The sequence below is a fragment of the Budorcas taxicolor genome, chromosome 22, assembly GCF_023091745.1.
Source record: "Budorcas taxicolor isolate Tak-1 chromosome 22, Takin1.1, whole genome shotgun sequence".
Classification (NCBI taxonomy): Eukaryota; Metazoa; Chordata; class Mammalia; order Artiodactyla; family Bovidae; genus Budorcas; species Budorcas taxicolor.
The window spans coordinates 33064924-33077356 of NC_068931.1; the positions used below are offsets into that span (position 1 = coordinate 33064924).

The 12433-nt window shown below is 43.0% G+C and overlaps 1 protein-coding gene across 1 annotated transcript in view; it reads left to right on the forward strand.

The window, feature by feature from the left end:
* OSBPL1A (oxysterol binding protein like 1A) overlaps positions 1-12433 on the forward strand; it is a 210961-nt gene that overhangs the window by 164067 nt on the left and 34461 nt on the right. The window contains exon 18 of the mRNA XM_052660236.1: positions 6950-7025. Within this exon, the coding sequence (XP_052516196.1) occupies positions 6950-7025 (76 nt within the window). The remainder of the gene's footprint in view (positions 1-6949; positions 7026-12433) is intronic.

The window sequence follows — 12433 nt, forward strand, 5'->3', positions numbered from 1 at the left end:
TGGAACACCAACAAACCTCATTTCTTGAAATTAGCACATTGGAGTGCATTTAAAATTGCATTGCTTAGAGATGTCTGGCAAACACATGAGCATCTCTCATTATTAGAGAAATGCAAATCAAAACTGCAGTGAGTTATCACCTCACTACCCGTCAGAATAGCCATCATCAGAAAATCTACAAACAATAAATGAGGGAGATGGTGTGAAGGAAAGGGAACCCTCTTGCACTGTTGGTGGGAATGTAAATAGATAACAGCCACTTTGGAGAACGGTATGGAGATGCCTTAAAACACTAGGCATAAAACTACCATCTGACCCAGCAATCCCACTACTGGGCATATACCCTAAGAAAACCATAATTGAAAATTGGCATATGTACCCCAGTGTTTTTTGCAGCACTGTTTACAATAACTGGGACATGGAAGCAACCTAGATGTCCTTTGACAGATGAAATAGACGAGGAAGTTGTGATATATGTGGGATATTACTCAGTCATAAAAAGGAACAAATTTGAGTCAGTTCTAGTGATGTGAATGAACCTGGAGCCTGTTATACAGAGTGAAGTCAGAAAGAGAAAAACAAATATTATATATTAACGCATACATATTGAATCTAGAAAAATGGTACTGATGAACCTGTTTGCAGGGCAGGAATACAGATGCAAAATAGAGAACCGACTTTGGACACAGTGGGGGAAAGGAACGGGAGGATGGGATGAATTGAGAGAGTACCATTGAAACGTATACATTACCATGTGTAAAATAACTAGCTAATGGGAAGTTGCTGTACAACACAGGGAGCTGAACCCTGAACCAGTTTTTAGATTCATCATATAGGCGACATCATCTGTATAGCTCTTTCTCTGTCTGACTTCACTCAGTAGGACAATTCTCTAGGTCCATCTCGGATGTCCCTTTTCTCACTGTAGATGTAGCCTCCACCTGAAGTAGATCAGCCAGCCATATCACCCTGCTGGAGATTAGCCCTTGGTTACGGGAATGGCTACCCACTCCAGTATTCTGACCTGAAGAATTCCAGGGACTGTATAGTCCACGGGGTCACAAAAGGTCAACTGAGTGACTTTCACTTTTATGCTGGGAGGCAGGGGCATGGGCTGCAGCCCTGGATCCCATCCCCTGGGTCTTTCCTCCCCTTGTGTGAGGGCCTACACCGCATGTGCTGTTCCCGTGGGGCACATCCATGCCCATTCCCAAGACCCAGAGGAGCTCAGTGGCCTGGTGAAGCCAGACGCATCTCCCAAAGGTGTGGGGGCCAGTGGTCTGAATTTGCACAGCGTGTTCAGAGCAAGGGGAACCCAGCACAGCCTTTGTGAGTCACACTTTACGTTAACTCGGTTCAGCTGGGGGTCTGTGTACACCCTGTGATGCAGGGCGTGGTGTCGGGGCAGCGGCTGAGCCCCGAGCAGCACGGAGATGAAGCAACTGGGACGGGACCTTCCTTTAAAGACCAGTCATTGTGCCCTTGTGTCCACAGTCAGAGTGGCATCTGTATGGTTGAAAATAGAACCGGGCCACATCGCTCTCAGTCCCTGGTACAGGGTGTTTTCTCTCTGTGTGAAGGGAAAAAGGAAGCATAGAATTCAGGATAATGACTCTCAGATAAACTCGAAGGCAAGAGAGTGATTGATCTGTGTGCTCAGCCTGAAAACTCTGAGGCCCGCTCTCCATGGTTCTGATTTCTGCCTGGAGTAACGCTGCCTCATCCAAGATTAGTAGGGAATTCTTATTATTCTTCCCTACCCCCGCGTGGAAGGAGTGAACATTTAAAATATAGAAACATACCCTTTTAAGTACAAATCATTTTCTTTAAACTTTGATCTACCTAATTTTAAAAAATCCATTCCCTCTGCTTCTTTAGATAATACTGCAGATTTCACCTCCTCTTAATGATTGGGCTGTGGACTGTGTTGCTTCTCATTGACTTTAGACTCATGTAAGTGAGTAATTTTGTGCTCTTCTCTACAATCTGAGAGCAATCCTAGCCTTTTGTGTTCAGAAGTAATCACGGAAATCCATTATGTCCAATAGTAGACACAGGTGATTTTTGAGCATTTGAAATGTGTCTAGTGTGACCACCAAGAAGCTGAGTCTTTAGTCTTACTTAATTTTAATAAGGATAGATTTTATTGTGTTAATTTCATAATATAGTTTGTAAAAGTGAAGCAGTACAAAGTATTTTGCCATTAAACATAACATTACTGCTTTGGTAAGACTGCATTTCATTTTGTTAAAAATGTGGTAGCTAAATTGAGGTGTACTCTAAGTGTAAAATCAACACTGGATTTTGAAGACGTGGTGTGGGAGAAGTATAAAATATCTCACTAATATTTTTACATTGATTACATTTGAAATGATAATATTTTGGACCCTATTGGGTTTAATCAAATATATTATTAAAATTAATTTATCTTGTTGCTTTTTTTTAAAAAAAAGACACAACAGAGTTTTAAATTATCTGTGGAACTCTCATATTTCTGTGATACAGTATACAGTATGTGTTAGTTGCTCAGTCATGTCCAGCTTCTTTGCGACCCTGTGGACGTAGCCCGCCAAGTTGCTCTGTCCATGGAAGTCTCCAGGCAAGAGTACTGGAGTGGGTAGTCATTCTCTTCTCTAGGGAATCTTCCTGACCCAGGGATTGAACCCAGGTCTCCTACATTGCAGGCAAATTCTTTACCATCTGAGCCACTGGGGAAGTCCCAATTTCTATGATAAGTCTCTCAACTTTGGCACTACTGACATTCAGTTCAGTCGCTCCGTCGTGTCCGGCTCTGCGACCGTGAGGACCACAGCACGCCAGGCCTCCCTGTCCATCACCAACTCCCGAAGTTTACTCAAGCTCATGTCTGCTGAGTCGATGATGCCATCCAACCATCTCATCCCCTGTTGTCCCCTTCTCCTCCTGCCCTCAATCTTTCCCAGCATCAGGGTCTTTTCAAATGAGTCAGTTCTTCGCACCAGATGGCCAAAGTACTGGAGTTTCAGCTTCAGCATCAGTCCTTCCAGTGAATATTCAGGACTGATCTCCTTTAGGATGGACTGGTTGGATCTCCTTGCAGTCCAAGAGACTCTCAAGAGTCTTCTCCAACACCACAGTTCAAAAGCATCAATTTTTTGGTGCTCAGCTTTCTTTATGGTCCACCTCTCACATCCATACATGACTACTGGAAAAACCATAGCCTTGACAAGATGGACTTTTGTTGGCAAAGTAATGTCTCTGCTTTTGAATATGCTATCTAGGTTGGTCATAACTTTCCTTCCAAGGATCAAGCATCTTTTAATTTCATGGCTGCAATCACCATCTGCAGTGATTTTGGAGCCCCAAAAAATAGTTAGCCACTGTTTCCACTGTTTCCCCATCTATTTGCCATGAAGTGATAGGATTGGATGCCATAATTTTCGTTTTCTGAATGTTGAGCATTAAGCCAACTTTTTCACTTCTCACCTTCATCAAGAGGCTCTTTAGAAGCTGGATAATTTTTTGGTGTGGTGACCTGTCTTATTCCATGTGGGACGTTTAGCAGCATCCCTGGACAAGCTGATGGAGACCAACTTCCCACCCAGCGCAGGAATGCCTATCGGGGCCATGACTGAAAGGGATCCTCCAGCATCTGTTTGAAGCCCTTCCTTGTTGAGATCTCTTGTCTCCCCTATTTGGAATTAACTATAAGACAGGTTATGTTTTATGTTAGCTGTTATGTTGTTATTTAGTACCTAAGTTATGACCAACTCTTTGCGATCCCATGGACTGTAGCCCGCCAGGCTCCTCTGTCCATGGGATTCTTCAGGCAAGAATACTGGAGTGGGTTGCCATTTCCTTCTCCAGGGGATCTTCCCGACCCAGGGATCGAACCTGTGTCTCCTGCATTGGCAGGTGGATTCTTTACCACTGAGCCACCAGGGAGGCTCATAGCTGTTATGTTAGCTTTATAGAATGTTAGGTTTATATTATATTTACTTTGGCTGTCCTGTAGCTTCCACCAGTGACCCTAGTGTTGATCTCTTAAGTAGCACAACATAAACCAAATTCTTTTTTTTAATTTGGTTTTTAATGGAAGGATAATTGCTTTACAATATTGTGTTGGTTTCTGCCATACATCAGCATGTATCAACCATAGGTATACACATGTCCCCTCCCTTGTGAACCTCCCTTCCACCTCCCACCGCATCCTACCCCTCTAGATTCTTTATGAAAGGAGTAACGTGTACCAAAAGGCCTTATAAATTTCCAAAACTCATTCATCAAATACTTAAACCTCTGTTCCGAGTAAAGCTTGGATGTCTCTTATCTCCTGCCTTCTTGCTTGTAAAATATGTCTTTTTTTGTTGTTGTTGTTCTTCTTGCCTTTAATTAGAATAGTAACCTATACACATACATTTAATGTAAGCATCTGTCGGGGACAATACAGTCCCTTATTCAGTTTTCACAAAACTTATTTTAGGCTCATAACTTCCTAGACATAGATTTTGTTTTTTAATAGACAAGAGATGAAAAATGTAGTTGATACGCATCTCTAAAACTGTATTATACATGCAAATGTTAGGTAATGGCAGAGATTCTATCCCTTGATTCAATTGTTCACATCATCGAGATTGATAGTCTTAGATTGTATAGAGAATGTGATTTCAGTACCATCTGTGGCCACTTATCCAGCAGATTGGGCAGATAACAAATCTGCCAAATGAGCAGTGTATGTTCCTAAAAAAAGAAAATCAGGATTCTACCACGGAGGATCTTAAAATATTATTTATTTTAAAACTTAAAATTTTAGTAACTTGTATAATTTGAAGTAGTTTATAGAATATAGATTCTATAGAAGGTAAAAATTTTAATATTTTCTTTTTTAATTTTAATTGGAGGATAATTACTTTACAATATAGTGATGGTTTTTGCCATACATCAACATGAATTGGCCACAGTATACATGTGTCCCCTTCATCCTGAACCGCCCCCCTGCACCTTCCTCCCCACCCCATCCCTCTAGGTTGTCCCAGAGCACCGACTTTGGGTGCCCAGCTTCATACATCGAACTTTCACTGGTCATCTATTTTACACATGGTACTGTATATGTCTCAATGCTATCCTCTCAAATTTTCTTTAATATTTTAGTTACACAGGTATGTTTCAAACAGCATTGGAAAACCAGCACCCTTGACCATAACCTAAGATAATGGAAAAGAAAGCATCATTGTAAGGGTGTTTCAGGAAGTTGTTCGGGGCACCCCCTGCTCCTGCCCCTGGTAGTGCTGAGATCTCAGGATGCCTGAGCTCAGGTTTGTTGCTCATTGGAACAGCAGACCCTTCGCCGACAACAGCCAGCCTCCTCTCAGCAACTTCTCAGCTCCTGCAGAGGCTTTGGGAATGTTCCTTCTCTAGAGGTTAATTTGTAGAGGATTTTCCCGTATATCCAGAATTGGTTGAGTTTGGTTCAGTATCAGTATCTCTGGGAAAGTACTGATATATGATGCCCAGCCTAAATTTTACTTTGGGTTTGGAGTTGGCATTTTCCCATTTAATTTCTTAAAAACAACCTGATAATAGGTATCAGATGGCATTTTTGTTTCCATTATTTAATAGCTAAAGGAAAATAATTTATTGAGTATCAGAATGTGAGAGGTCTGTCTTAGACCAGACAGCAGGTCAGATATGCCAGAACAGTGTCCCTCTGAGGTGGTTTGAATAGCTGGACAGCAGCTCAGGAGGGTTAGGAGAATTCTGATCAGGACAGCTGTGAGGATGTGGGGCCAGTTGATCTGCTCTGAAATTTTTCAGGGCCCAAAATAGCAGTGACTGGGGATATAAGCCCAGAATGACCCTGTTTTAGCCTCTCTATGATGATGCACCTTTTTTCCAGTTTTGTTGAGAAATAATTGATATACCTCACTAAGGTTAAGGTGTACAGTACAGTGGTTTGAGTTGCATATATATTACGTTTTGCAGTATTGTGACATGATTACCACAGTAGGTTTAGTCATCATCCATCATCTCTCCTGGTGATGAGAACTCTAAAATCTACTTTCTTAACTTCACTATGTATCTTAATTATATCTTCCAGTGTTACCTATAGTCACGTTGTACATTATATTCATGGTACTTCTTTATCTTATAATTGAAAGTTTGTGCATGTTGACCACCTTCCTCCATTTCTCTCCAGCCACAAATCTGATCTTTTTTCTGTGAGTTTTATGAGGCTTTTGTTGTCATTACTGTTAGATTCCACATGTGAGATCGTGAAGTATTTGTCTTTGTCTTACTTGCTTCACTTAACATAATACCTTCAAGGTCCATCAGTTTTGTTGCAAATGGTCAGGTTTCTGCATTTTTTATGGTTGAATAATATTCCTCTCTTTGTGAGTGTGTGGGTATGTGTGTTTGAGAGAGAGAGATAGAGAGAGAGAAATACATACCACATCTTACTGTCCATCTGTCAGTGGACCCTCAGGTTGTTACCATGTCTTGGCTTTCATAAATAGTGCTGCTATGAACATGGGGATGTAGACATCTTTTCAAGTTAGTGTTTAATGTGTTCCCAGAAGCAGAATTGGTAGATATTATGCGAGTTCAATTTTAATCTTTTGAGGACCCTCCATACTCTTTTCTGCAGTGGCTGTACCGGTTTACAGTCCCACCAGCAGTGCACAGCCTTCATTTTTCTCCACATTGATGTCAGCATTTGTAATCCCTTATCTTTGAGTGATGCTATTACAGGTGTGAGGTGATATCTCATTGTGGTTTTAATTTGCATTTCCCTAGTGACTAGTGATATTTAGCATCCTTCGTGTTGTTGCTTTTGCACATGCAGATTTTTACGTGCATATTAATGTCTCCTTAATGTATGCCTGTGGCTTTCGTGGTGATGACAGTAGCTTCTTTTCCCTACTGCCAGTGCTATTAAGGTTATATTATTTTTCTTTTCTTTTTTTTCTAGAACAAGCCTGCCCTCCCCTATGTTTTCCAGAAATGACTTCAGTATCTGGAGCATCCTCAGAAAATGTATCGGAATGGTAAGTTAACTCTCATTTCCACAATATGAAGCTGATACGTGTTTCATGCATATCCTTGGAAGAGAATCTTAATGTTGGCATAAGTGATACACAACGTTTCTGAAAACTTTTGAGAATCAGAAATTAGGAAAATTCTTAACACTAGGTTTTCCTGTCAGAATTTTAACCATTTATTATGTTATTTAATATGACTTTCATGTGACTTTTCATTATAAGGAAATAGGAAAAGAAAATGCTCTTGCCTCATTGTCACACCACATTTGTATGTACCCATGGAATTACTCTGGAGAAGGCACTGGCAACCCACTCCAGTACTCTTGCCTGGAGAATCCCAGGGACGGAGGAGCCTGGTGGGCTGCAGTCCATGGGGTCGCTAAGAGTCGGACACGACTGAGCGACTTCACTTTCACTTTTATGCACTGGAGAAGGAAATGGCAAGCCACTCCAGTGTTCTTACCTGGAGAATCCCAGGAACAGAGGATCCTGTTGGGCTGCTGTCTCTGGAGTCTCACAGAGTCAGACACGACGGAAGCAACTTGGCGGCGGCAGCAGCAGCATGGAATTACTCAGAAATACTCTCAGAAAGAACAGACTCCCCACAGTATAGAATATAATTTCACTTGCACTTCTGTGCACAGAGCAGATTTTTGTACTTTGTAAGTGTGGTATATGTCAGACATTTGGAATGTGTTTTTGCTTAGTTATCTGCAAGGTGGATCTAATTTTTCGGGAGGAGAGAGAGGGATGGCGAAACTGACCATTATATAAATCCTACGCTTAGTCACTTCGGTTGTGTCCAACTCTGCGACCCCATGGACTGTAGCCCACCAGGCTCCTCTGTCCATAAGTTTCTCCAGGCAAGAATACTGCAGTGGATTAACATTTGCTCCTCCAGGAGATCTTCCTGATGCAGGGATTGAGCCTGTGTCCCCTGCCTTGCAGGCACATTCTTTACTCTCAGAGCCACCTGAGAAATCCATATAAATCCTTAGATTCCCTTTAAAATAGTAGTCCACGTCACTACCTTATGCCAGTCAGGCCTGGATTCTGAGTAAAGTTCTCTTACTTCTTCCAGCATGCCCTTTGACCAACTAGAATGATGAAAATTTTAAAGCATGTGAGTCTTGAGCTGCTAAAGAATCTGCTTGGGCATGACCTTTCTTATTTTTGCAATTCAAAGTGCATCCTTAGTGCCCCAGGAACTGTCCCTGCACTGGGAAGTGTACTGTGCTCCATCGCTTCAGTCGTGTCCAGCTTTTGGCGACCCCATGGACTGTAGCCCACCTGGCTCCTCTGTCCATGGGATTCTCCAGGCAAGAATACTGGAGCAGGTTGCCATTTCTTCCTCCAGGGGAATCTTCCTGACTCAAGGATCAAACTTGCATCTCCTGTGTCTCCTGCATTGCACGCAGATTCTTTACCCACTGAGCCACCTGGGAAGCCTACTGGGAAATGTAGTCACTTCCTAAACATGTTCATTCTGATGTCTGAAATCCTTTTCAGCTGTTGGGGTGCCCATGTTAGCATTTGTCGAACACTCGGGTTCTCTGCATGCAGTAATGTCACCTGAGACTTCCTGAACATAATTTCCAAGGAGATAATCTCAGAAACATCTATTTTAAGGGCTTCCCTAGTGACTCAATTGGTAAAGAATATGCGTGCAATGCAGGAGACACGGGTTTGATCCTCAGGTCGGAAGATCCCCTGGAGAAGGAAATAGCAACCCACTGCAGTATTCCTGCCTGGAGAATTCCATGGACGGAGGAGCCTGGCAGGCTATAGTCCATGGGATCACAAAGAGTCGGACATGACTGTGCAACTAACTTTCACTTTCACTGCATGGAGAGTAATTCAGCTAACCTCTCTGTAGCTGGATAACAAGATTTATCCCAGTCTTACCACTTCCTGTCTTTGAGACCCTGGGCAAGTTGCCTTGCTTCCCTGAGTAAAGTTAGAAGAATAATTAGTACTTTGTAGCTGTGTTGAGAGATACATAAGATAACTTATGTAAAATGTCATGACAGTCCCTGGTTTAGCTTAATGCTCAACATTATTATCAATAGTTAACGACACTTAGGGTTTCCCTGATAGGTCAGTTGGTAAAGAATCTGCCCGCAATTTAGGAGACCCCAATTTGATTCCTGGGTCAGGAAGACCCAGTGGAGAAGGAATAGGCTACCCACTCCAGTGTTCTTGGGCTTCCCTGGTGGCTCAGATGGTAAAGAATCCACCTGCAATGCTGGAGACCTGGGTTCAATCCCTGGGTTGGGGAGATCCCCTGGAGGAGGGAAAGGCTACCCACTCCAGTATTCTGGCCTGGAGAATTCCATGGACTGTATAGTCCATAGGGTCGCAGAGTCGGACATTACTTTCACTTTTGCTTTTCAATCACATTTAATCGGAACACCTGGACTCTAACTCCATTTTGTTTACATTAAGAATCATCAGGACAAGGCAAATGTATATATTCTTCAAATGTTAATTATATACATTAATCTCTTAACTGGAATTTTCAGGACTAAAAATGATATCCTATAGAATTAATATTTTCAAACCCTTAGTAAACATAATTATCAGTGAGATCCAATATGTAAGTATATCAGTATGTGTGTGTTTAAAGCTAGTTTCATAAAAAATGCTCATCATTAAAACAAATGATATTTTTCTATTAGATCAATGCTGATGCTAGCTCATTAAATTAATTTTGTAACCTGCTAATGAAAGGGCTTCCCTGGTTACTCAGACGGTAAAGAATCCACCTGCTATGCGGGAGACCTGGGTTTGATTCCTTGGTTCGGGAAGATCCCCTGGAGGAGGGCATGGCAACCGACTCCAGTATTCTTGGCTGGAGAATCCCCAGGGACAGAAGAGCCTGGCGGGCTACAGTCCATGGGATCGCAAAGAGTTGGACACGGCTGAGAGGCAGAGCACAGCACAGTGTATAAAATCCACAGTTACCGTAGAATTGGAATCACGTTTGTTGAGTCAACAGAATTCGTATGAAAACCAGATGTGGTTTGGTGTTTTTTGGTGATCAGGGAAAGTCCAGTTTTCTGTATTTCTCTCTCTTAAGTCTGTCTCCTGCCATCTGCTGTCTCACTGGATGTCAGAGTTAGCAGTAGTGTCCTGAGTTTGTTCAGGCTACTAACTGACAGTCATCTGGTGTATGTGTCAAGCAAGCATTATGTCTAAATGGAAATTAACCATCCTTTTAAAGATGGTAAATAATGTTATGTTAGCTTGTACCTGCATACTTTGAAAGATGCGCTATTTCTTCAGAAGAATGGTTTTACCTTTATTTTTAGGTGCAGAACTGTTTGTACAGTGACAGGCTGAATCATAGATAAAGCAAATAAAAACAGAGCTGTTTGGGTTGAAAGGGGACCATGGCATGTTTTGAAACTTGTGTTTGTAGAACTTTCTGAATAAAATCATAGAGAAAGAGCTGCAGAGGAGGCAATATTCGGGGCGAGTGTTCCCTGGTGATGTTTTGTAAGAGAGTAATGTTCTAGATGAATATTTATTCATGTAATCTGGCATTTAGAAGTATTGTTCTTTGGGCGCTGTTGTAGGCTCCTCTCTAAAGGGCAGGAGAATCAGTCCAAAAGGGCCAGCATTGTGCACAATGGAGATTTAAAGTACAACAGGTCTTGAGAGAGAAAGCAAGTAACATCCCCAGAGTAAATTTTTAAAGTAGTTTTTGGTATCAACCCCTCTCATATCTGCCTCCTTCTCTCCCCTCCCAAGGAAAATAGGTCAAAAATTAGAAGGTATTAGCATTCATAGGGAGAAGGCAATGGCACCCCACTCCAGTACTCTTGCCTGGAAAATCCCATGGACGGAGGAGCCTGGTAGGCTTCAGTCCGTGGGGTCGCTAAGAGTCAGACACGACTGACCAAGTTCACTTTCACTTTTCACTGTCATGCACTGGAGAAGGAAATGGCAACCCACCCCAGTGTTCTTGGCTGGAGAATCCCAGGGATGGGGGAGCCTGGTGGGCTGCTGTCTGTGGGGTCGCACAGACTCAGACACGACTAAAGCGACTTAGCAGCAGCAGCAGCATTCATAGAGTATTAACATTCATAGAGTTTATTACCTTAACTTCAAAGTGTCAGTCCCAGGTGGTGCTAGTGGTAAAGAACCCGCCTGCCAATGCAGGAGACATGAGAAACACAGGTTCAATCCCTGGGTCAGGAAGATCCCCTGGAGAAGGAAATGACAACCCACTCCAGTATTCTTGCCTGGAAAATCCCATGGGCAGAGGAGCCTGGTGGGCTACAGTCCATGGAGTTACAAAAAGTTGGACAGGATGGAAGCAACTTAGCACCCCTCAGGTAACAGCCTGTGTGAGGTGCTAGGTGGCTGTGAAACCAGTTGGAATTTGAATTTGAAGTGAAGGTAGATTTGAAACCTCTCCCACTGCACTTCAGTGATTCTGTTCTACTTAGCAGTCCAGACACGTGGCTTCAGGTCCTTTCTGTGTGAGTAGCTCTCAGAAGCCGTGGACAGACCCTTCAGCTAGCTCTTCCCGTAGCTTCACATTCAGTTTCTTCTTTTCATGGTGAAAGGAAAGTGTCGGTCGCTCAGTCGTGTCTGACTCTTTGTGACCCCATGGGCTGTAGCTCACCAGGCTCCTCTGTCCATGGGATTCTCCAGGCAAGAATACTGGAGTGGGTTGCCATTCGCTTCTCCAGGGGATCTTCCCGACCCAGGGATTGAACCTGGGTCTCCTGCATTGCAGGTGGACTCTCTACAATCTGAGCCACTAGGAAGGCCCTGGCTTATCTTTTTATGATAAGAAGTCTCAAAAGTTGCAGAGGAAATCTGATACGCCCCGTAGCTTTTCATGACATCTCTGTCGACTTGAGCAGTGAGAGCAGAGTGGGGAGAGTGGACATTCTGCTGGAAACCTCCCAGTCCCCTCCCAGCTCTCGAAATCAGTGCTCCTCATTTATGATGTTGTAGTTTATGGCATAGTGTTAGGAAGCCAGTAAGACATGGCTTTTAAGAATCCATGATAGGTGCTTGCCTGCCAGATGTGGTCTAGGTATAGCTTCATTTTATCGGGAAGGAATGGAGGAGGAAATGGCAACCCACTCCAGTATTCTTGCCTGGAAAATCCCATGGACAGAGGAGCCTGGCGGGCTACAGTCCATTGGGTCACAGAGTCGGACACGACTTAGCACCTAAACACCACCAATCAGAAAAGAAAGTCAGTGTCTTCAGGCATGTGGCGTCCTGGGCCCCTGAGCACCTGCTCCAGCCGGGCTTATTGTGCTCCATCCTCCACTGCCACACACAGGACACATTTACTTTGCTTTCTTTCCCAAAAGAACATGGAGACTCAGATTTCCAAAACTAATGACACCCTTTTTTTCCTCCCAATTTGTTTTGGACAGGATTATGTT